The sequence below is a fragment of the Strix aluco genome, chromosome 1 (genome assembly GCF_031877795.1).
Source record: "Strix aluco isolate bStrAlu1 chromosome 1, bStrAlu1.hap1, whole genome shotgun sequence".
Classification (NCBI taxonomy): Eukaryota; Metazoa; Chordata; class Aves; order Strigiformes; family Strigidae; genus Strix; species Strix aluco.
The window spans coordinates 48,043,574-48,067,584 of NC_133931.1; the positions used below are offsets into that span (position 1 = coordinate 48,043,574).

At 38.3% G+C, this 24,011-nt stretch overlaps 1 protein-coding gene across 8 annotated transcripts in view; it reads left to right on the plus strand.

Moving 5' to 3' along the window:
* Positions 1-555: 555 nt before the first annotated feature.
* TRAPPC8 (trafficking protein particle complex subunit 8) overlaps positions 556-24,011 on the plus strand; it is a 55,589-nt gene continuing 32,133 nt past the window's right edge. For 3 of the 8 annotated variants that reach the window (XM_074820237.1, XM_074820254.1, XM_074820245.1), the window contains exons 1-12: positions 557-915; positions 6,670-6,864; positions 9,502-9,585; positions 12,463-12,552; positions 13,868-14,042; positions 14,376-14,529; positions 15,659-15,746; positions 17,197-17,444; positions 19,002-19,117; positions 20,452-20,602; positions 21,904-22,004; positions 23,482-23,587. In XM_074820237.1, coding sequence (XP_074676338.1) covers positions 759-915; positions 6,670-6,864; positions 9,502-9,585; positions 12,463-12,552; positions 13,868-14,042; positions 14,376-14,529; positions 15,659-15,746; positions 17,197-17,444; positions 19,002-19,117; positions 20,452-20,602; positions 21,904-22,004; positions 23,482-23,587 — 1,665 coding nt within the window. In that variant the 5' untranslated portion in view covers positions 557-758. Of the gene's footprint in view, positions 916-6,669; positions 6,865-9,501; positions 9,586-12,462; positions 12,553-13,867; positions 14,043-14,375; positions 14,530-15,658; positions 15,747-17,196; positions 17,445-19,001; positions 19,118-20,451; positions 20,603-21,903; positions 22,005-23,481; positions 23,588-24,011 lie in introns of all 8 variants that reach the window. The other 5 variants (XM_074820263.1, XM_074820270.1, XM_074820277.1 and 2 more) reach the window with 4 other exon arrangements.

Sequence of the window (24,011 nt, forward strand, 5' to 3'; positions counted from 1 at the left end):
CTCCAGAACTGGTTTTCTGGGAGCGTTAACAGTTCTGCATTAAACCCCTCACCGCCTAGCAAAGCTCTGCAAAATCCAACTTCCCCCTCCCCCCGCAGCCCGTTCGATAAGCAGTGTCTCCGCCGGACGAGGAGCCACGGCGGCGGTGTGGCTGTGGGGGGGTGAGGCGAGCGGCCTGCCCGGCAGGGCGGCTGGCACCCCGGGCGCTGAGCGCCGAGCCACGGGGAGGGCGAGGGGGCACAGCGGCCGGTCCCGGGGGCCAAACGCCAACCCTCGGCCCCGCCATAAACCAACCTCCCGGCAGCCCCCGAGATCGCCCGCCCGCCCGCTGTCTCAGCGAGGCGGAGGCCGTTGGCGGCGGCCCCCCGCGCCCACACCCCTCGGAACGCACCAACGGCCCCCGCTGGGGGGTGGGGGAGAGCACACAAACCACCCCCCTCCGGCCACCGTCGCCTCCCCCTTCTCGGCCACTTCCGCCCGTGCGCGCCCCGCCCCGGCCACGCCCCGCTCGGCCAATCACATGAGCGAGCGCGGGGGCCGCCGGGAGCGGGCGCTACCCGAGGGGCTCGGCTGGGGCGCAACATGGCGGCGCTGGCCGGCTGCTGAGCGGTCGGTGGCTGCGGCGTCGGGGCTAGGCGGCCGGAGCGGGAGCCGCGGGGAGGCAGCGGCGGGCAGGCGGGGCGGGGGAAGCCGGCGGGGCCGGGCGGAGAACAGCGGAGGAAGGTGGCGGGGCCGGGTCGGCCCCCCGGGCGGCGGCGATGGCCCAGTGCGTGCAGTCGGTGCAGGAGTTCATCCAGGACTCGTTCGTGCCCTTGGTGGCCGCGCTGTGCAGCGAGGAGGCGGAGAGGCTCACCCGCAAGAACAGCCTGAGCTTCGCCGAGCTGGTGAAGCCCTTCTGCCGCCTCACCTCGGAAGGTCGGTGCTGGGAGCGGAGTGGGGAGCGCGGCTTGTTTACGTGGGGCGGGGAAGGCGGCGCCGCTCCCTCCGCCCGGAGGCTGAGGGCTCCCGCCCGGCCCGCCGGAGCGGTCCTCGCCGCGTCTCCTTCGCCCTGCTGTCCGGCGAGGATGAGCCGAGCGGAGACGGGAGGCGAGATCTCTTTCCCAGGGCCGTGGCGGCGGCCACTCGGTCGGGTGTTACCTGGAGCGGTGACAGGCTTTGCGGCGTTTGCCGGGGCTGCCCCGGGTGGCTGCTAAGTCTGTTTAATTTTATTCGATCTCTTTTACTCTGTGGAATCTTGGAAGTTGGGCTTTGCCTGGAGACATCACAGAGCACACGGCTGAAGAGAAAGGCGTCTGTAAATCTAGCTCTTCCAAAGGGATCTTTTTCTTTCTTTAAAACGACTTTACTGTTATCTGGCTAATACTTGTACTTGACTCTTGCTGTAGATCTTGGATTTCACACTTGTGGTAAGGCTGTTAGTAAAGTACTCAGTCGTTGAAAGTATAGTCGGCATTTCAGAAACATTAATTGTCATTTCAGTTATAAGTCTTTATTTTCTCTTATATGTAGTTTTATTTTATATACCTTTTTGTTGATGTTTCTGTAAGACCTGTGCAAAGAGAAGGTGGGAATTGAGCTGGTTATGTGGCATAGGTGAAATGACCGTGTAAAGTAGCAGCAAAACTGGAAATCGACCACTTAAGAGGAACAATAGGATTCTTTTACTGTAATGTTTTAACTTGCTGTCTGGATTTTTTTTTTTTAAATTTAACTAAACTGCTTTTTAAGCCACTGCTCATCAGAATAGTATGCTGGACAGCAACTGAAATAGAACTGCTCGTCAGAATAGCAATGCCGTGACTGACATTTGTCAGATTTGTTTTCTGACAGACACTTAGCCAGACTTCAGTCTTTTTGTGTCATGTGTTGAGGAAACAGTGCAAGAAAGGAAGCTTAGATTAGGAGTTAGATTTTTTTGCATTGCTGTTTAAAAAATGACACCCATTTAAAAGCTAGTATATGTTAAAAAATTTGCCTTAATTCTGTGTCAAGTCTTAATAACTTAATAACTATAACTTGTTTATGAATGTTTTTCCCTTTGTTTAGCAACAGTCATGAGCTATGTGAGAATTGTGTAGAAATAAAAATAATAAATGCGGAAGCTTGCATCCTTGGCTTTAAGTTACTTAAATATCTCCTTTAGGACCTTTAGTGAAAGGCTTTCAAAATGCATCTAGCAAACAAAACCAGGCAAGCTATTAAAAATGAAGCATTCACTCTGAAGAATATTTAATTCTGTTGTTGCTAAGTTGTAACTATTTTTGTTTCAGCTATTGTAGCAGGGAACTTGCAAACCTGAATCATCCTCAGTAAATGTCTGTAAATGAAGATCTCAGTAGTATGTTGATGCATATAACCAAACTAGTCTTCACTCTCTTTTAATAAAGGAGTTAGTTATGGCTAAAGGTTAGACTCCCTCCCTTGATATAACGTAAGACTTTGAGCTTATTACTTGAGAGACTGATACTGACTTGATTTTTCTGCCACCTTTGAAAAACTTGTGAAGGAAAGCCTCTCTGCTTGATTTTCAGGATTTCATAGTAATTTTTAATGTTTCTGTAATTGGTCTTTTGCAAGCTCTGTCATGTAATAGTATAAATGAACAACACCTTCATGAACTGCATCTAAATCCCCATCATATAGTTTTCATTACTAATTTTGCAAAGGTTACTGTTGTGATGAATCTTTGAGAATGGGCATCCTTGCTGTTCTATGTAGGCTGCCTAACTTTGACAGTCTGAACCATCCCCTTCAGAACCTGACCCGAGGGTCAGAGAACTAAGAAGCTGAAGGTTGGTACAGTGGGTTTTGTTGCTGCACTGCTCTCCGTGTATTCTGATTCAACAGGCCGCAAGCCTGGCTTCAGTTCTTCACTCCAAGTGTGACTTCCTCTTCTAGCTTCATGGAAAAAACATTACTGCATGCTATATGTAACTTCTTGTGGTGTAGTTCAGTGCAATAGAATTTCTTGAAGTTTGTATAATGGTAAGGAATTTCTCTAGCTCCAGAATTTGTGGAGCTCTGTGATAGGGAATCATGCTTGTTGGAGTCTGCACAAACATTGTTGCATAGTGACACTGTTAACTGTATCCTGTGAACAAAACCTGGAAACATAGGATGAGTTCTTAAATTGCTCTACCTTAATAGTTTGACCAGACTTAGCAGTAAAATTTTTCCATGGTGCTTTTCATGTCTAATTAAGAGGAAGAGAAGTATGATTAGTGATCTGATCATGGTACAGCAGAATGTGTGTACATTCACATGCTTCCACAACTGTGTTTCACTTCTTATGATTGCTTATGAAGCAATGTCTTCACTTTTAAGCACAGTTTTTCTTAAGGGAACATGAAATGCTGTCCTTTTTTTATTAACACTCCTGTACTTAGTGGCTGTTTTAATTTGTAATGTGAAATTGGGTAGGTTAGTATTTAATCTCTTTAGAAATAAGCTGTCCCTTGTACGTCTGCAAAATTTTAAAGTACATGCGTTACTTCCTGGGCGCTCTCATAATTTGAAGACCTTAGTCACTGGTTTGCTACTGCATTTTTAGAGTCCTGTTACAATACAGATTTTTCTCTGAGGTTTAGGATTTACATAGTTCATGAGCCTGCTGAAGGCTGCATGTTCATTAGTGTTCTCACTTAGAAAAGCAGTGCAGTTATGAAATTAATCTCCTGATTTATGTGCAAAGCAGTTTTGATACACAGAAACTAAGCTGAGCTTTTTAGTGTGTATGTATCATCCTTCACACCTTAACAGAGATGTGAAGGCCCAGACTACTGCTTGATTCCTCAGCTAGTCCTAAACCACATGCTTTGTGTGGTTGCTCAGTCTAAGGAGACAAATTATATCTAATTTCAAGTAGAACCCCAGAAACATACATGATGTAGTGGGGGGTGGTGTTTCTGTGCTAATGAGTATTAATGTACTCATCAACTTCTGCCTTAAGTATGTGCTGGAAGTAAGGAGGTGTAATGGGAACACTGCATTTGATAAGCTTAGTTTATTGTTAGGAATTCCTTGTTCATAAGTATTTTAGTCAACATCTGAATATTTTTGACTTCTGATGAAAGATCTTCTTCTAATATGTGTTCCTAGTTCCACTTTTGACAAAATACTTTCCAAAATGATCTTATGAACACATGAAGGAAATGTGTAACACTAGAAATTTTGAATTGGATACTGAGGCAAGAGTGTTGTGGGGTTCCAAGTATGTCCTTTATGTCAGTCCTTAGCATTGCCCATATACCAGAAATGTCATCTACGTCCTGTATGGAAATGTGCTTGCTCTTCATTATTATGGCTGTTACATTTTAGGAGAGACAGCAAGGATGAGTTTTAGTGTTATAGCTGCACTGGTAAAGACAACTAGTCGTTTGTCCCTCCCAATTTACATTTGATCTTTTCAGTAATCATGCGGCAGTAGGGTTGATAGTTTACCTATGTGATAAGATGAAAAAAAACACCTCTCCTCCTTCAGTTTTCTGATAGAAATGCTGAACCAGATGAATTAAGTTTAGCCAGCACAGTTGCTCTCCTCTGTGTTGATACAGCCTTATGATGAACCTGTTCAATCTGAAATTATGGAAGAGGTGTGGGGTGCTGTCCAGGAGGGGACTAAAGACTTAAGTTTCAGACCGTCACGGTGCGAATTTTGTGGTTAGTTGCAAGACAAAGGGCACAACAAGAATTGTCCTTTGTGCTGCCTTTCATAATACAGTGATTTATGAAAATGAAATGCAAGGGAGCAGAGGGCTGTACTGTGAAGCACGTGGTAGCATTGGGTGTCTTAGGTAGCCATACTCAATGCATCCTGCCTGCACTTGCAGTCTGGCTTGCTTGGTTGTGCTTGTGGTTTGAAATAGGGAAAATAAAATGAAAAATCAGAGCAGACCCAGAATTGTAATGTCTGTTAAAAATGTCATTAATACTTTTCAAAAAAAAAAGATGCCTTGAGGGAAGAATTTTCACAAAGATACTACAAATGGATCTCTGCATTTACGAGTCATGTGAAAGTCAAATTATTGCTTATGGTAAAATGTAACTTTGTCTGTAAGATACAAAAGAGATTGCAGTCCATTCAGACTTTAGTGAGGAGATCACAAAAGTAGACCTTAAGTAGAAAGATGGGCCAGTACACATAAGTGTAAAAAAAACTTCAGTTTTCTTCTGATTAATCATTTTTTTGCTTTTCAGGAGACTGACACTTTTTTGAAAAACAACAAAACAACCAAAGCAAATCAAAAGTAGGGACTTGTGGAATAAAAGCAATCACATATCGTGAAAGAAAAAAGTGAAACTTGACTGTGATGATATTTCTTAAAGCATATAGAAAATAAAGGCACCCTACATATAGCTGCCAGTTATATGGAATTTCAACTTTAACTTTCAGTTAAATACTACTGTTCATTAATCATCTTGCTGGACTGTTCCGCTGCTTTGTCGTTTAGGCTTGCTATTGACCCCTTTGCATGGGCTTGGGACTCTTTCTTTGGTGGTGTTTTCTGTCTGATGACTTTGTTGGAGGAGTTGGATTTAATGGGAGGAAAATATTATTTGGATGAGTAACACAAAGCCAAATCAGCATAAGTTACTGTGTGTTAATAACATAAGGCTGGTATTGCCCTTCTAAAGGCTTGTTTTAATAATGAATCTATTTCTTTCTTGGAATATTATTTTCACTGGTAAGTCTACTTTTTCTAGATAAGCAACCTCTCCACACCAACAACTTACATGCTTGCCAGCTGATTGTAGTTCTGTCATAAACGCTAGGTCCATGGACACTTTCACTGCTTTGTTGGCATTTTTTTTGAGGCTGCATGCAATAATCCACTATTTGTCAGGAAAAACTCTCATGCATAATTCTGAAATCAATATTACTCATAAGACTTTCTGGTTTTTAAACAAGCATTTAAAAGAGAATCAGGAATGCTGGTATTACTAGCATTGACTTTATTTGTAATGGATAAATTTTTCACCAAAGGTTTGTCACTCAAGAAATTAACTTCCTTTTTTTTAAAGATAAATCAGTCGTGTGATGCTGTTTGGAGAACAGGGGAGTTCTAAAATAATTTATTTTTTTAAAAAACAAAAGCAACCAAACCCCCAAACTTAAGCTAATCATACCATAGTATTAAAAAATGTAGGGATATGTTTGTTTTGGATGACCTAATACTATGATATTCCTGTCAAATTTCTTGAATGCTATTATTGTGTACTGGGGTTTTCTTGGAAACTGGTGACTCCTTGGAATGTTAGATGCTATGTGAAATCCATGCATGGTTACTATAGGCTTTCTGTGCAAGTTGAGTACGTTCCACAAGGGAGGGGGTGCAGCAGTGTAGGGATTCTGAGTATTTGTGGATTTTGAGTACTTTGTTACTTTGAGTAACAAAGCTTATAAGCTTATAAGCTAAGATCCTATGCTACTTTTTCATCAGTCTGCCTAGATGAGCCTAATGTTGAACATAAAGTAATTTTTTGTTCTTGCCTTCCCTCCACTCTGCTTTTGATACTCAAGTATTATGGACTGTGATCTAAAATTGATGACGGAGAGGTTTAGTGAAGAAAGTGATCTTTAAAGAAGAAGAATCTGTTGGAGAAATAGTAACTTATGGTAGCTATTTGAACTGTTATACGCCTCAATAAAGCTTTTTTTTTCTTTTCTAGTTCACATGAGAGATCCTAATAATCAGCTTCACATAATTAAAAATTTGAAGATTGCTGTCAACAACATTATTACTCACCCACCTCAGCCCGGTGCCATTCGAAAACTTTTGAATGATGTTGTGTCTGTCAGTCAGCCTGCTGAAGGACTAGTAGCTAATGTGATCACAGCTGGAGATTATGATCTCAACATTAGTGGTATGTAGCGATATTGTATTTTTCGTAACTTAAACTGGAATTTACTGTAAGGTTTCTAAGCTTGATTTCAACTTTATGGCATGTATTAAAATTGCTCTGAGTTGATCAGTTTTGAGTAATTGTTTTTACTGAAACTTCAAATTTATCAAATAGTTCTGGTTTTATATAATGCTAAAAGAGTGGTTGAACTTTATTAATAATTCTTAATGTTTCCTAATGTTGTAATTCTTCTGACCTAGTGTTAATCATCATACTTTAATGTAGAAAATACTCATTCTTTGGTTGTGTTAATAGCTCATCAGATGGGAGCGGTTTTCTTGTAACAAAACTTATGTACTGCCTTGTTACACTTGGTTGAATAAATATTCAGAACTTATTTATAATGTTGGTACTAACGTACAGCTTTATGTTGAAGTTAGTCCTCTGGGCTTCTCTTGGATTTCTTTTTAGTTATCGCTTAATGCATAGAGTTGTAATAAAAAGTTTGAGCAAAAACGGTTTTGAGGAAAAATGTGATTCCTTGTATTGTTTTTTTGCCATGAAACTCAGTGATTCATATTTCACTGTCAAAATGGCTAGAATATTGTAAAAATGCTTTTTCAGATGTCCAAGGAATAAGGCATTGTGAATAATACTAAATGAGACCTGATCTTGAGAGCTGAGATTAGACTCCTTCCAATTAAGACCCTAATCCATTAAAGCCTTTGATACATACTTAATTCAAAGCATGTATGCATTGCCCTATTTAAACACGAGTTTTTTTATTGTAAAGTTCAGCATGCAGTGAGGTATTTGGCTCTGCTATAGCAAAAGACTGGCGAAACTTCATGAGGATTAGTGACTGATGTTGTAGTATGTTGATTTTTATGTCAATGATGAAAAATTGCATAATTGTATGTCTTTGATACCTAATTTACAAGCCACATCCTCAACTTGATGTGAAATACTGATAGCAAAGGAAAAGATGAGCCTGGAAATTGTAATTTTTGAGAGCTATTGGAAACGGCACCCTTTTTCAGTTTTCATGCCCTCATTTATCTGTGAAGTTGGTGAATTGCCATGTTTTTGTGAATTTTTCTTGAGGGGAAAATCCGCTTCAATTCTTGTGATTGGAAGGCCCTGAGAAAGCAGAATGGTTTCAGTGAAGAGACTTTTCAATAACATGTCTAATGATCTTAGTTCAGAAGCAAGGCACTAGGAGAAAGGAAGAAAAATAGTGGCTATATCAAGTCATGCTTTGTAGTTGTAGAAGCAAATAACTCTCCTTTTGTTTTCCTTACTTGCTGCTGGAGCCTCAGATGTATAAATTATCACACTTTACAATCTTCTGTCTCTCAGTGATTAGGTTTGTTTCCATTCAGACTGGCTATATGCTTATTTGACAGAAGAAGAGATGTATAAGCTGTTTAAAATCATACAGAAGGACAAATGTAACAACGTTGTAGTTTAGTGGTACCCCATTTTAGGGCTTTAACACAAAACACTAGCAGTGTTCTTGATGAAACTTCGATCCTGTTACATTGTAGGAAGACATGAGGAAGTCCCTAGCTTTTCTGGTTGAGTTCCTTTTCTACTCAGAAAAGTATGGGTATTTACCAAGAAACTTTTTTTTTCAACTTTGTTAGAGCGTTTTATTGAAAACCAATGGAAGCATTCATTTCTGGCAACAAAACATGATCTTTTTGGCATGGAAATGTAAAATACTCTGTGTGTTTTAATTTGCTTTTTTTCTTTTCGTGAATTAGTTTTGTAGGATAATGTTATTAAAACATACTTCCTTAATCTTTAATGATGATCAAGTGCAGTCTATTTTGGAAGAAGACACAAACATTGTTTAAGAAACTTACGTATGAGCGTTTCCAGCACTGCGATCATGATCCTGTGCTCTTTTTTAGAAAAGTTTTGTAACTGCCATGGTGAATTGATTTACTTGTTTGCAATCCTTCTTTTTTACACTTGTTGTTTAATAGTCTCATAGTTCCATCATCTTGTATTGAGACCTGGTTGATTGCTGGAAGGGTGCTTATGTTCACTCATGCCTGCTTCTCCCATGTACTGGTGCATGTGGAGAGTGAGGAAAAGTGATTCCACCAAAGACTTAAATTTATTTGCCTCTTTCAAATAAGTTTTCATCTGGATCGCTTCCCTGGCTATGTTTGTTCAGGGCTTTATGGTGCTAATGTTGGCATGCAGCAACACAGGAATCTGATGGAGATAAGGGAGAATGTTGGGGCAACCACTTTCAGCAGATAACATCTTCAGTTACTTTAACTATAGTACCACAGGCTAAGAAATCTCAGAAATTAGTGTCTTACATTTATAGTATCATCCAACTAGAAAAAATAAAAATATCTACATATAATTTAATTCTTTACTCCGTTATAGATTTCCATTTCTATTCAAGCCCAGAATTTAGGCTGAAACAGAAAGGAATATTGAATTCTATTAAAGTACACTGTCAAATGTTGAGGAGCCTGAAATGTTCATGATTATGGTTAGCTGGAATCAAATGTCTTCAGTCCCTGATGGGCCTGCATGATATAGATTTTATGCTTCATGCTACCAGAGCGTAAAAGCCAATAGTGTGTTTGCACCTGACCCTTTTTTAGTATAATAATATCATGTTTTTTCTATCAGATCGCTCAGTTAAAGCTAGTGTTCCTTGGTACAGTAATTGGAAAGAGACACTGATGGAACTGAACACATCCACGTTTTATTCAGGTATTTTTTTGTGGTTGGTGCCAATTTGCCAAATTGCCCTTTATTCCTTTCCATGTGCCCCATCCACCTTTCCTTACCATCTGCTACAACTGTTTAGCACTTTTCTTGGCGTAGATGTGTGTTCCTTCATTTTTTTCCCCCCAAATGAAAAATTGTTGGTGGTGGTTGTTTAATTTTTCTTTTAGTCACATTTCTACTCCTGTTAATCTAAATCATTTGGTCTTTCCATACACTCAGTAAGTGCAGAGTGGTGGCGGGAAATAACCTGATGCTGTAAAAGCACTGTCTTGTTTGATCCTATGGAACTGTATATTGTCACTGTTCTGTATTTCAAATGTAAATACTTTCTGCTTCTCTAGAGAACTTCCTTCTCAGGGGATACTAGCGCTTTTCAAATTGGAACTGAAGTGCTGACTGTACTTAGAGCACATATGCCTGTGCTATATTGACATTCTTTCTGGAGTATAATTCTCGTAAAAAAAAAAAAAAAAAAAGCTTTCTAATGTATTTTAACCTAGTTTATAAGACTTAATGCTACCAAAACACATTGGTTACTGACCTCTCAACTTACAGTAAAGCTCTGTGTTGTGGTCTATAAGAGCCAGATTTTGATGTTTTTCAGTTCAAGATATTAACAAAGTTTATGCCTTTGGTTAGTAATAGCTATCCTTTCAATAGTGTCTGTTGAGATGCTGCTAAATGCCTTTATTTCTGATTGTGCTAGAGCACCGGTATCTGTGAAATTCATGTTGGTCAGTCGGGTAGCTAAACAGTATAAAACTTAATGAAGTACACTTCTCATTCCTAAGCTGTTATGTATAAATATTGCTTACCAGCTTTTTTTCTTAATGATTTCTGAGCACGTTAACAAGTTTTCCTAAACTTCAGTTCTACTCATTCAGTATAATGGAAAGATATTACTGGAAAAATGCAAAACACAGGTCTGTGTACTTAAATGACAGTGTTGCTATGCACTGCTGTAGTGTGTTATGAAATGTTACATCTGTGAAAATACTTAAAAATACTGGTTTTGTTTCCAATATGGTGCATGTTTATTATTTTAAGTATCTATGATAAATTATCACAGCTCTATAAATGCTCTTGAATGGATACTGTTAATGCATGTTGTGGTTGTGTAGAGGGAATCCAGTTGCCTTTGTAGCCACTTCCAAGGTTCTTAATAGCCTGAATGAGAAGTGGGAGGGGATGGAGCCCCCCCGCCCCCCGCATGGTAGTACTTCCCTATTTGTAGTTGTATCAGATTTTAAAAACTTTTTTTTTGCTGTGGTTCAGCTGTAAAACAGAAATGGAAAACTGAAACCAGCTTGAAACTAAAATGTGGTTGAAATTTCTGCCTTAAGTAGTTCAGCATTGTTTGGTTTGAACCTGAGTTACTATAAGGCTTTTTTATACTTGTGAAAAATATGCATGAGAGTCACTTTCTCATGGTTTGTTTTTAATAACAAGCTATGTTTTCCTTAATAGTTGGCATATTTAGGTGTAGGACATAGTAAAGCCAAGAGCTTTTTATACTCTAGATGAGTGCTCAGAGAGCAGTTGCTGGAAAGGCTATAATCAAAAGCTAGATGTTTGTTTCCTGTTGATCTTTTGTGAGATGTGTAGACTGAGTTCAGTTATGAAGTGTGACTGTATCTGACTTCTGTGTGGATGAAACCGGTGTAAGATGGCCTGACAATGCAGGATTAAACAAAATGCATTAACAATGCATTAGAAGATAATTCTGACATAAAAATGAAACTCAATTTCCTAAAGTCAACTAAGAAATTGAGGTGGTGGGTTTGGGGGCAGGAGGGAGGTTTACAAAGCATAAGAAATTATTACGAGTTAAAGAATGTGTTTTCTTGGGGCCATATAAAGCAAAAGAAATTCTGAAGGTATTTATATTAATGCATTTTTTCTGTACTAGTTATTTGCTAGTTTGCAGGTGAGTTTACACTGGATTCCAGCTAACTTCAGTGTGAAATCAGGCTATTGGAAGTGGACTGATTTTGCTCTGGGGTCTGTTTTCTACTCAAGGGAAGGAGTTGCAGAATTGAGATGGCATAAAACAGGCTTGAAAGAAGAAGTAATACTTTACTGCTTGACTGATAGTTGGAGCGGAAAGAAACAGACAAGATTTTTAAGTTCGTGTGTTCTTTAGATGACCCAGACTTACTTGGTTTCCCTTGATTTGTTGCTCTTAGAAAAATGAAATCCCTGTTGTGAAAGGGCATTTGAACGTGGCATGTTAACATTATAAGGCACATTAATGAGTGCACAACTCAGATCTGTGCTTTTAGCTTCTTGGATCTCTGCTTTGCCAGCTGACAGCTGAACTGTTTATTTTAGCAGCGCAGAGGAAGGGGACTACTGTCAAGCCAAGTCACAACACTTGCAGGAAGCTTTAGACAGACTGGCAGGATAGGGTTTTGGTAATCCTTGGTTCCTCTACATACTCAAAAATTAATTTTGCTTCTCAGGCAATTCTTACACCCATAGCTGAGGCAAATTCAGTGACTGGTAGAAGAATTGTAATTTGTTTTTTCTTTTCCAAGCATGTGTGGTTTTTTAAAGGGGAGTGGTAAGGAGTAGTTACCAAGGACTGCATACATGTGAGCCTACAATATTGAGCAAGTTGGTGCTTGAGATACTATTCGGTCTCACGGGATTTGATTCAAAGTGTTACTGTTTCTCCCACTTGTGTGTATTTTAGATGCTTTCTCCTTAGACTGTTCCCCCTTTTCCCTGCCGTGCAAACCTTGTCAGAGTTTGCAAGTTTCACTTTTAGGTGTAGTCTTTCACATTTCCTTTTCATAAATGAGTAAACAGAAGTTTTGCTGAATATTCTAATTCATCCTATCTTATTGTATATTCCAGCTACTACTCCTTGGTTTGAGTCTTACAGAGAGTGCTTTCTTCAGTCCATGCCTGCATCAGATCATGAATTCTTAAACCACTATGTTGCATGTATCCTTTGAGTGTTACAGACCTCTCCAGTGAAGGCTGTTACAGCTAGCTGCAGAAATGTAACTTAGACTTTGAAATTTTGCAACAACTTTTTGCCATTATGATTTGAAATACATATTTTTTCAATATGTCTAACTCTACAGACTTAATTTCATAAGGGGGTCGGGGTTTACTTTGTGGCTAGTGTTTTTTATGTTTTTAAATTACACTTTGCTTATGTGTCAAACTGAACTATGAGCTAATACCTGTACACTAAACTTCCTCATTCTAAAACACTGTCTGCTGTAGCTCTTTAGGTATCTGTTGATTGTCATTTATGAACAACAGAGGCTTGTGTGTTTGGGATGCACCTGCTGCTTTTTATAGCTTTTTCTAGCAGATGGAAGGGGGAGGTTGGGGAGGGTGTTCTGGAAAACTGGTGAACTTTGAGCTATTTTGGACAGAAAGAAGTCTGGAAAGATGCCTAAATTGCTTTCACTTTTTTTTTAACCAAAACTTAGCCCGGATTTGCTTGTCTACAGGGAAAATAAAAATATGCACTGTTTCATGATGTAGCTGTTATTTAGATTTACGATAATTATACTGTTGCAGGTTTCATAACACCTACTCTGTTTCTAACTCTTTGCTGTACTTTATCATTTCAGTATGGTGGAGCAAGTATGTTAGTAGCTATTAGAGAACCATTTGTACAGAATTAACTTTGCAAAATATTGATTCTGACCTTTGACTTCTGAATTTTAGTAACATTTAAAGTACAACTTGCTTTCTGGCTTCTCTGAATTAATGTGTTTGATTTGGTGTATAGAAGTACCAGAGCAGGATGTTCCTTATTAATGATTGTGTAGTTGCATTGAGGTAAAAACTCTTCTGCTTTTTGCTCAGATGTTGCTATGTTTATGAACACTGTCTGTTATTGTTGCTCAGGTGATACCTTAAAGTCCCAACTCTCCTTGGAAGTTGAAAACTAAAGTACATTGGGGTTGAGTTTGTTATATGTTTCATATGTGAACAGTTGGTCTGTATCTAAAACTGTAAATGAACTATTAGCAATTATGTATTGGCTTAAACTTGGATTCAGTGTCAGAATTGGAGCAAACTCCTGTTCCATCTCATGTTACAGATGTTAGTTAAATGACTGTTTAAATAGTGGTTATTTTATTGAGACTAAGGCCAGATTCTAATTGCACATACTTGTGTGGTAGTGTGTTTTACAGGCTTAAACATTTTACTTACCTACTTTATTTTATATACTTCTTATTTCATTATATGATCAGATCTGGGGTTCTTTTGGTAAATGTCCTTAACATGAATTTAGGTATGCTTGTAGTTTCTTCTAGTGAACCAGAGCCTGTGGAACAATTTCTGAAGCTGTCTCAAGAGCAACATCGAATTCAACATAGTAGTGAATACTTATATCCCAAGTGGTTTATACCAAACACGCTCAAATACTATGTGTTACTGCATGATGTAAGCACAGGAGAAGAACAAAGGTGGGTCTTCTGCCTTCAGTGAACTTACATGATGAACTCTTTGACTGAAATGTTTGCTTTTATAAATTCTGTTGAGATCAAATATACAACAGGATCCATTAACTAGTATGCTGACTATTACCAAGGCAGATTTCCTTAAGTATTATTTTTAGATCTACTTCTTGTTCATATAAAATGAAAAGAATCAGTCCTAGTTTCTGGAGATAGATGCTTTCTTTGCTAGCTTGCTGAAATAATTCTCAAAGATTCTCAGTTCCAGTCTTGTGTAAAGGACTGCTTTAAAAATAGGAGAATTTTTGACGTCAAGACAGGGTAAATGTTTTATTTTTTCAGAGCTGACTCCATTTACGAAGAAATGAAACAGAGGTATGGAACTCAGGGTTGCTATTTGCTGAAGATAAATTCTCGTGTGTCTAATAGAGGAACAGATGAACAGATACCAGATCCTTGGAGTCAGTACCTTCAGAAAAACACTATCCAGAACCAGGTATTGTACTAGTCTAAAAGCAATTTATAAGGTGCATATGAAAGCCCAGTTTAGTTGTGTTAAATTTTGCCTTAGTATTATTTATGTGTTTCTACAGAATAGGCTAACAGGCAGTCTTCTAACATAGCTATGACTTTTTGTGAGGGCATAAGATGAGTCCTCTCTCAAAGACCTGCCCTCTGTGCTACTGAATTAGACAATAAGGAGCACTGAAATATTAGACTGTGTGAAATAAACTCACAGGAGCACTGAAATAATAGACTTGTGGTTTATGCACTGACAAGAGCAAGTCACCTCAGAAATGTCCTATTCATAGTAACTTCCTACCTTCATTTTGATTAAATTTCTTCACTCCTAAAATTTGGTTTTTTTTTTGCCAGGTCTTCTGTACTTCACTAGACAGTGTGGGTGTGTTTTATGGGGGAATGTGTGTTTTTTTTTCTGGTAACATCTTGCAGTCCAGTCTGGTCTGTCATCTGCTAAGATGGCAAATGATAGTGTATGTTAGCTCAGACCTTTGAGTTCAGTTTGCCATAAATGTCTGTATTTTTGACTTCAGGGTGAAAAATATTCCTTCTTGAGTTTGCTTTTGACTGGCCTGCAGTTTTAATTGCATCTGAATAAAAGGTTTGTTTGTGGAATCATAGTTATTTACCAAATCTAGCTGACACTGGGAAGTCAAAACATCTCATTCTGTAAGCTAAGAGGACCAGTAAATAGTGTTCCACCATAAACTAATTAGATGTCTTTTTTTCTGTCCCATGTCAACTGTCCAACATAAATGATTTTTTTTGTATGAGCTTGTTTAGGAATTGCTTTAGGGAGCGTATTTTCACTGCTGCAGGCATTGCTGAGTAAAAGTTGGAGTTGCTTGCTTTAGTTGACAGTAAAGCTACTTGAGCAAGCCAGAAGATACTTCCTTCATTTGGTGAATATAACTTTCATCTTTGCAATAGGACAGGTTCTTAAAGCCTCACAAACTACCTAAGAAATGAATATATAAACAAACAAACATACTTTCTTAATTCAGTTAACTGTTACTGAAGTTAACAACTACTGTTGACAGATTTTTGTGTGTACGGTAGTATTCTTAAAATTCTTACTACTTTTTCTTTTTTTTTTCTGGCAGGATTGCTATGAAGATTGTCCTTATACTGTCATTTCAAGCAAGAATACTGATCACTTGATATCAGATGGCTTAGACAGTGAAATTAAAGGTATTTTTATAACTTCTATCAAAACATTGATGTGGTAGCATTTATACAGCTGTATCATGTCTTGGACATTAATCACTTGAGTGATTTGTTAGGGAATTCAAAGTAATAATTTTCTAAATGCTCAAAGGTAATGTAATCTGGTGTCCACAAAGAAAAACACTGTGGTGCTGATCTATTGAATTGGTGGTAATTGGTAGATGTATCTGTAATGAGATGGCTATTGATGTATCGGGCTCATCTTCTGGAAGATTAAGCATATTGTCTGCAAACTCTGACAGTAGAAAATAACGTAGCATTAAATGTTTAGTTTTCATCATAATAGAAGTTCTGGTTAGTGTGCTCTGTAGCTTGGAGGCTGAGGTGGGTTTTTGCCCTTGTTTTTGGTTTTAAATCTGAAAATGACAGAGTAGTGACTTAATTTGTAAGTTGGCTGGAAGAACTTGCCTTGTAATTGAGCTTGTGGATGACAGAGGACAGTAAATGAAACTGAGTGCAAATTAATGCATGATCTTTTAAAAACTTTTAAGGCAGCTATGTAGGATTCAGATGAGAAGCATCATCAAATAGGGAAGAAGTGGAGGTACTCCACACTGTCTGGCCTGACTCAGCCCAGACCCTTCATACCTGACTTGAAAGGCATGAGGAGACCTAGTGCACGTAGGAGAGCCTGCAGTTGCCTAACAAAGCATGTTTCTAGGGCCGATGTAGTCTGCAAGCTGGTGTTTGAACTTTACACACGGAGCTTTACACTTCCTGAGTAAAATCCATCAAGGATTTACTTTCACAGCTCAGCTTTGCTCAGTGGTAGGTAGGGCCAGATAAAGCAAACCAATTCTCTTATTTATTATTTCCTTTCTATGTAAGAGAAGTAAGTCTTAGAGGAAAATGATTTCTCGGTCTAGTTTGGATAGCTAGGTGCCATAGTGGTCAGCAGCCCTTCTCACTGAACTAAGAGGACTTCAGAGTAGGTTGTTTTATGTCATGATTGCTTGTAAGGGCATGGAAAATGAGCTTGTTTTTTTTTTAGCCTGAAAACATAAACAGTAAAGAGTGAATGGATCCAATGGAGCCATTGTAGAAATTGCTGCATTTCCAACTTTTCATGAATATTTGATGTTAATGTTTTAAGCTTTCCTTTGCTGTTGTTGATACTAGTCAGCATACTTGGGGATTCTTTGCACTGTAGTTGAAAATCAAAAATATATGTACTTAGCCATGTTGTAGCTCCTGAGATTCCCTGAGCCTTCTGAAGAATGTCAAGAGGGATGTCAGGTAGTGCTTTGCTGCTGTCTGCTCAGCATTGATCTGTAGTGCAAAATAATTGGTGAATAGCTTTGTTTAATAGAGTTCTGAGTAAGGAGAACTTTAGGTTAATAAAAATGACATTTAAAACCAAAAATGTTTAATTAACTTTATACTTACTGGGGTTTTTGTTTCAATCTTTCAATAGATGGCCTGTCAAATAACTTTAAGACTCACCCCCTTCAACTGGATCATCCCAGCGGCAGTTTGGATAGCACTGATTACATGAAGGCTACTGCATCATTGCAAGATTCAAAGAAATCAAGTTCTGGAACACCTCATGGTGCTTGTTTAACACTCACAGATCACGATCGAATTAGACAGTTCATACAGGAATTCACATTTAGGGGACTTTTGCCACATATAGAGAAGACAATTCGGCAACTTAATGATCAGGTCAGTTTACTCTTAAATCTGCTGTAATAAGAAAGAACAGTTGGGGTATAAATCCAGTTATCCAAAAATATATTTTGAAATTATTACTACTTTCTGCATCTAATGATTCAATGATCCTATTGAAAACTAAAGTAAATTTAAGAGAAATAGCTGAAGTTACCATTTTTGCTCAATTTATCTTTTAAAAGAAAACAAAAACCAGTTTGTATCAACAGAGCCTCAGTGCAAGGTGGCTTCATGGTGAAAGCCTGTCTGAACTGTTATCAGGGATATCTGTCCTTGCTCCTAAAATCTTAATATTTTATGCTTTTGAACAATTCTGGCATGGGAAGCAAAATGTACTTTTTGTGTTTCAACATTAGAATGCACAACTAAAGTTAAGAAATGTGTTTTCATCAATCATTGTCTGCAAAAAAGCTGAATACTTAAATTGCTACTTCTTGACGGGGGCAGAAATGCATGGACACACTAAATCATGCAATTCTGGTTTGATCTCAGCAGTTTTTGCAACTGAATAGCCTTCTCTCAAGCTAGGATTTTTTTGGAAGTGTGATAGTTAATATCAAGTCCATGTTTAGTCCAGGACATGAATTAAAGTAATTTCCATCACAGTAAGATCCTTTCTTTTATAGGTGCTTCACTTTTATATGGTCTTAAACAGCTGGAGAGATTGTACTAATGTTAGTCAATCCATCAAATTACTGTATTTAGCATTAAACTTGGACCCATGTATCAGTGATCTGAACTCTTATTTTGACTGAACTGTCCATTCAGCTTATAGTTTTAAGTATGAGGGGTTTTGATACTCAGTATCATACGCTGTAAGGAACAGTCTCTCCCTAATTGACTTCTGTGAGTTTGTATGTGCTGATCATGTTTAGGCTTGGAAAATTTTATGAAGAAACATGAAAAAAGTGCATACATGAAGTGTAGCAAACAGCCTTACCATTAGGAATGTAGTAATACATTCCTGGTTGTGGTAAGAAAAGCATGATCTTACAATTGCAAAATTATCTTTAAAAAGAGATGTAGTTTGCCTTAGATCTTAGGAATCGTAATTCCCTGTGGAAGTTTCCTCATTAGTGGAAATTATCTAAAAGAATAAAGTTGTGTAACCTTGCTTGCAGGTATGACTAGTACCCTTGACACTTGAAATCAGTGTTCACAATGTGGTAATGTTTTATGTGGGTAGTGACAGGGAGAATGTTCTCTCTTGAAGTATGTACTTAGTCTAGATTTTAGACATTAGATATTCTGTTAGATTTCAAACATATATCAAATGTTTCAGCTCTTAAGATTGAGATGTCTGCAGTTTACAGCAACAATAGTGAACCTCAGCTGTCTGAAGTAGAATAAATATATGAATTGCAGCTTCTATCTCAGCATCAGTGACTCATTCTCAAGGAATGTGCTCTTTGTTATTTTATTGTTTATTTCTGTTTTATGGAAAAAAACAGCATTTAAGAAGCCTTAATGAAGCTTGTGTTTTTATATTAGTTTAACTCATGTTAGCACATCTCTTGCAATGTAGTGCTCTAATTCAGTGTCTTTTTACAGTTAATATCCAGGAAGGGCTTGAGTCGATCACTGTTTTCTGCTACTAAAAAATGGTTTAGTGGCAGCAAGGTTCCAGAGAAAAGTATAAATGAACTGAAGAATACTTCTGGTTTGCTGTAAGTAATTTCAGCCCTTACCTTTAGATCTAAACTGAAAATGTACACTTTTTTTTGGGGGGGGGGGAAGCCTGTGTTTATTTGGTGTTCTGCGAAGTGAACTAAATCAGCAATATTGTAAAAGACTTTAATTGGAGAAATCATGAAAAGTACTATACCTAAATGTGTACAATAAAGGAGTAGCAGAACTTAAAGAAAAAGGGGATAAAATAAACTGTTTACAGAGCCATCTTCCTGCTATATTTATAGTGAAGCTTTCTAAGTTACAAAGAATGTACATTTTTAAGAGTAATACTAAGAAAAAGAAGCTATAGTCTGCTGCAAGGGATTTTTTTTTTTAAATTAGTACAAGCTTTTTCTTACTTAAGCTAAACACCATGCATAGGTGTTTTAGTTTGTGTAACTATGTAATTTACTACAGTTAAGTATATTGCTTTTGCAAGTATGAGAGCTAAATTAAGGGGAATTTCATACTTTTTGCACCTGTTTTTTACACTAAAACTGATCTTTAAATTTTACCAGAATATTAATTCTGTATGCTTTGTAATTTCTCTATGAATGAGGATGTATAATAATGAAAAGCATTCTCTTCAACTGCCTTAACTGTAGAAGTCTAAATAGTTCTTGGACATTACCTAGCCAGAGTTAATGTCCCTGACACTTACATATGGTTCTAAATTTGTATGTTGTGTGTCTTTGGATTCATAATCAAAATGTGGTTAACTTCAGCTTTCTGTATTGAACTTCTAAGCATGGCTGGCTTCCTACGAAGTTTGACTGACAAGTGTTTATGAAAATGTATTTCATCTTCACTGAACTGATTCATGTATATTTGACTAACCAAAAGTTAGACTGATGCTTGCAGAGGACAGGAACTTGCCCAATGTTTTGGTATAAGGCTTAGTTTTTCAGTGGCTTTTCCTTCAAGAGAAATGGGGAGAAATAACTACAGCTAGGCGAAGTCAAAAGTCTTATTTTTCTTTCTTTTCATATAACTCTGTGTAGCTCTAACAGTTAATCTTATTGAGCAGTTTCAGTGATAGCCACGTATTTTTTTTTCAGTATTTCTTGGCTAAGAGGAATGCTTGCTTTGAATGTTAGTAGAACAGTGTATCTTGTTAATGGGAAAGTAGGGTGTGAAACCAAGTTACACATGCAGAAAGGAAGCAGCTTCACTTTTCTTAGCTTTTTTTTTTGGGGTAAGGATGAGGCAGTGCGGTTTTTATTCATACTTTGTGAATAGAAATTTAAGATGACAGGGGATGACTTAAATAGAGCAAGACATGCTCTATAATTAAAATTATGACTTTGAATTTAAATATTTGTATTTATAGGTATCCACCAGAAGCACCAGAACTTCAAATCCGGAAAATGGCAGACTTGTGCTTTTTGGTGCAACACTATGAACTTGCGTATAGCTGTTACCATACAGCAAAGAAAGACTTCTTAAATGATCAGGCAATGCTTTATGCAGCTGGAGCACTGGTTGGTACTTCACATAACATAAACGTTCTGTGAACTTTTCCTAATAATCTCTAATATTTGTATAAGGTAACAAAATGCAGTCTCTTCCCTCCACCTCCAAATTTATAAGGGTCTTGTCAAATTTAGTGCATATCTTTAGCAAATTCAAAAGTGTTCAGAGATCTGCTTTATGAAAGGAATAAAGGTGTGAAAAAAAATTGAAGAGCTAATTCTTAAAATGTGACATATGGAAAGAGAAAATACCTAGAATGCAACCTCCAGCAAAATGGATCTTTAAACTTGTAGTCTGATAACTCAAACAAGTCTGAAATAATTTTATAGTATCTCTTAAACTTTGGCAAGATACTTGCCAGGAAGTCAAGACTGTGTCACTATAAATATGGTATTGTACCATTTTAAGACCCTTGAGGGATATAGTTTGAGTATGCCGCTGCTAAACTTCACTGTAAATACATAATCATTCATTAATTTCTCTTGATATTGAAGGTATATGTGGCTAAAATAACTTTCAACAAGGTAAATAGGAACACTGGGGAAAAAAGCTTGTTTTAACAATTTTTAGAAGCTATGTTTTGTAGACTTCAGTCTGGTTAACTTGATAATATTTGAAACTTTACTTTGTAGAGCTATGGAAGCATTCTTGTACACTGTCCCATCTTGATCTAAAACCTTTACATTTTCTGCATATTTTTGCAGTATAGACAGTTGCTCTGCATTTGGATAATCTGAAAAGTTATCTTAATTTCTGGATGAGTGGTTTGTAGAGGTCTTAATTATGAATTTTTGCAACCTACAAGTATTGGAAAATTTTTCTGAAGTAAAGACTATCTTACCTTCACCCCGTAAGGGAAGAAGTAAAATTTCAGAGTGCATGTTTACTAGAGTCTCCTTGGAAGCTGAGAATTTAACTTCATTTAATCAAAATGGAAAAAGGTCCATATCTTAAAATAGATGGTAGTGCTACTTTATCAGAAAGATTGTTCCTGCAGTAGGAAATTATCTCTTGGATTTGTAAAGCAGTACTGAATCAGTGCTTCTGCATAGTGTTGAGGGTACCATCAACTGAAAACACTTCTGTGAGTGTGTATATTTCTCTTGCTACTGTCTGGTTAATTACAAGCAGAGACATAAATAGGCTATTGCATTAAACCTTTTATTGGTGTCTTGGGTACACTTTTATATGCTAGCAACTGATTAGATGAAGATCTTGAACTAGTAGCTGTTGAAACATGTTCCTCAGCATGTTGAGGTTTACAATTTGTTGAAAAAACTACAGTGACAGTATTGAATGTGTCTTGTAGGAAATGGCAGCAGTATCAGCTTTCCTTCAGCCTGGAGCTCCTAGGCCATACCCTGCTCATTATATGGAAACAGCAATTCAGACCTATCGAGATATCTGCAAGTACGTTGTTTACTTTCATACTGATCCAATGAAAGTTGAAAGACTTGGTGGTTTAACTTTCTTCCCCTGCACAGTGATAGTGCCAGATGAAAAAAATCATCATCATTCTGTGATCTTTTAGTCAAGAGTAAGATGTTAGTTTATCTAGGATAACATGGAAGAGAATCTGTGCTGTTCTTAAGAGTGTTTATTAAACTTGTGTATTGGATTTAACTGGTAAGATTTTGGTATTGGGGTGGCTGTGGGGATGGCTTCTGTGAGAAGACAGCAGGAGCTGGCCCCATGTTGGACAGAGCCACTTTTCACCCAGCTCCAAAATGGACCTGCTGCTGGCCAAGGCTGAGCTTGTCAGTAATGCTGGTGGTGCCTCTGTGATAACATACTTAAAGGGTAAAAATTTCTGCACAGCAGCTGTGAGAGAGAGGTGAGAAAATGAGAGAAACAGCCCTGCAGACACCAAGGTCAATGAGTAAGGAGGGGGAGGAGGTGCTTCCCTGCAGCCTGGGGAGAGAAGACTCTGGTGAAGCAGGTTGTCCCTCTGCAGCCCATGGAGAACCAGAGTGGAGCACGGATCCACACTGCAGCCTGTGGTGGACCCAAGGCCAGAGCAGGTGGATGTGTCCTGAAGGAAGCTGCGGCCTGTGGAGAGCCTACACCAGCGTGGGTTCCTGGCAGAATCCACACTGCAGCAGTCTGTTCCTGAAGGGCTGTACCCCATGGAGAGGACCTATGCTAGAGCAATTCCTGAAGAACTGTTATCTGTGGGAGGGACCCCATGTCAGAGCAGGGGAAGAGAGTGAGGAGGAAGGAGCAGCAGAGATGAAATCTTACGAACTGACCATAACTCCTTTTAGCAGTCCCCCGGTGGGGGGTGGGTAGTAGGTAGAAGAGTTGGGAGTGAAGTTGAGCCTTGGAAGAAGGAGTCAGAGGAAGGTGTTTTAGCGTTTTTATTTATCACTATCCTATTCTGTTATTAATCGGCAATAAACTAAATCTTCCCCAGCCTGTGACTGTAACTGGGGAGTGATCTCCCTGTCCTTATCTCAGCACATGAGCTTTTTAATCTGATTTTCTCCCCCTGTCTTGCTGAAGAGAGGGGATGTGATAGAGCAGCTTGGTGGGCACCTGCTACCCACCAAGGTCAACCCAGCACAACTTGTTTCTGACTGTTGGACTTCTTGCTTATCAGATCATTTAGTTGGATCATTTTAGTTGATATTTTTATAAATACAGTACTGCCCTCAAAAATGCTCTCTAGCTTTGACTTTTGACAAGCTGCTGTTATAGTAGGATAGGACACTTAATGTGTCAATCTATATGTGGTTGTTTTGCAGGGGATGAACTTCCATATATTTTACTTTAAGAAGGATAAACAGCATCAGTTTGTGATATGGAGAAAATTTGTCAGATTTGAGGTGAAAAGTTTTCCATGGTTTATTTTGATAAATATTTATTAATACACTTGTTTTTGCTTTAGGAACATGGTTCTGGCTGAACGTTGTGTGCTGCTTAGTGCTGAAATCTTAAAAAGTCAAAGCAAATATTCAGAGGCAGCTGCTCTTCTGATTCGTTTAACCAGTGAGGTAAAACACTTAGTAGCTCTTTCTACTCTTACCCTCCCCCTGTTTGTTTACTTAACCAAGCACTTCTAGGTTAGATGCTAATTCTTGTCGTATAATATTTTCTAGCCAAAGGTAGCAAATGAGCTGGTATAAAGCATGAAGAAAACTCTGTTTACACTGCAAGTGAAGAAACTAGTACTGTTGTTTTCCTTTCTAGTCAAGTGACTTGCACATTTAGCATGTTTAAAAAAGCATTTGTTATCTTTGGCTTTATAACTAACTTTCTTTGACATCTGCTTAGCTCTTGTATGGCATACTTTCAGTTTAAGAATTTATGGGTTAAAAGTATTAGTATGGCTTGCCAGAGCCACAATGGATACTATGCCACATATAATCAGAAGTTCTCTATAGTTTAAGTAACTCAAGGTACTGTAGTTCAGCTGTT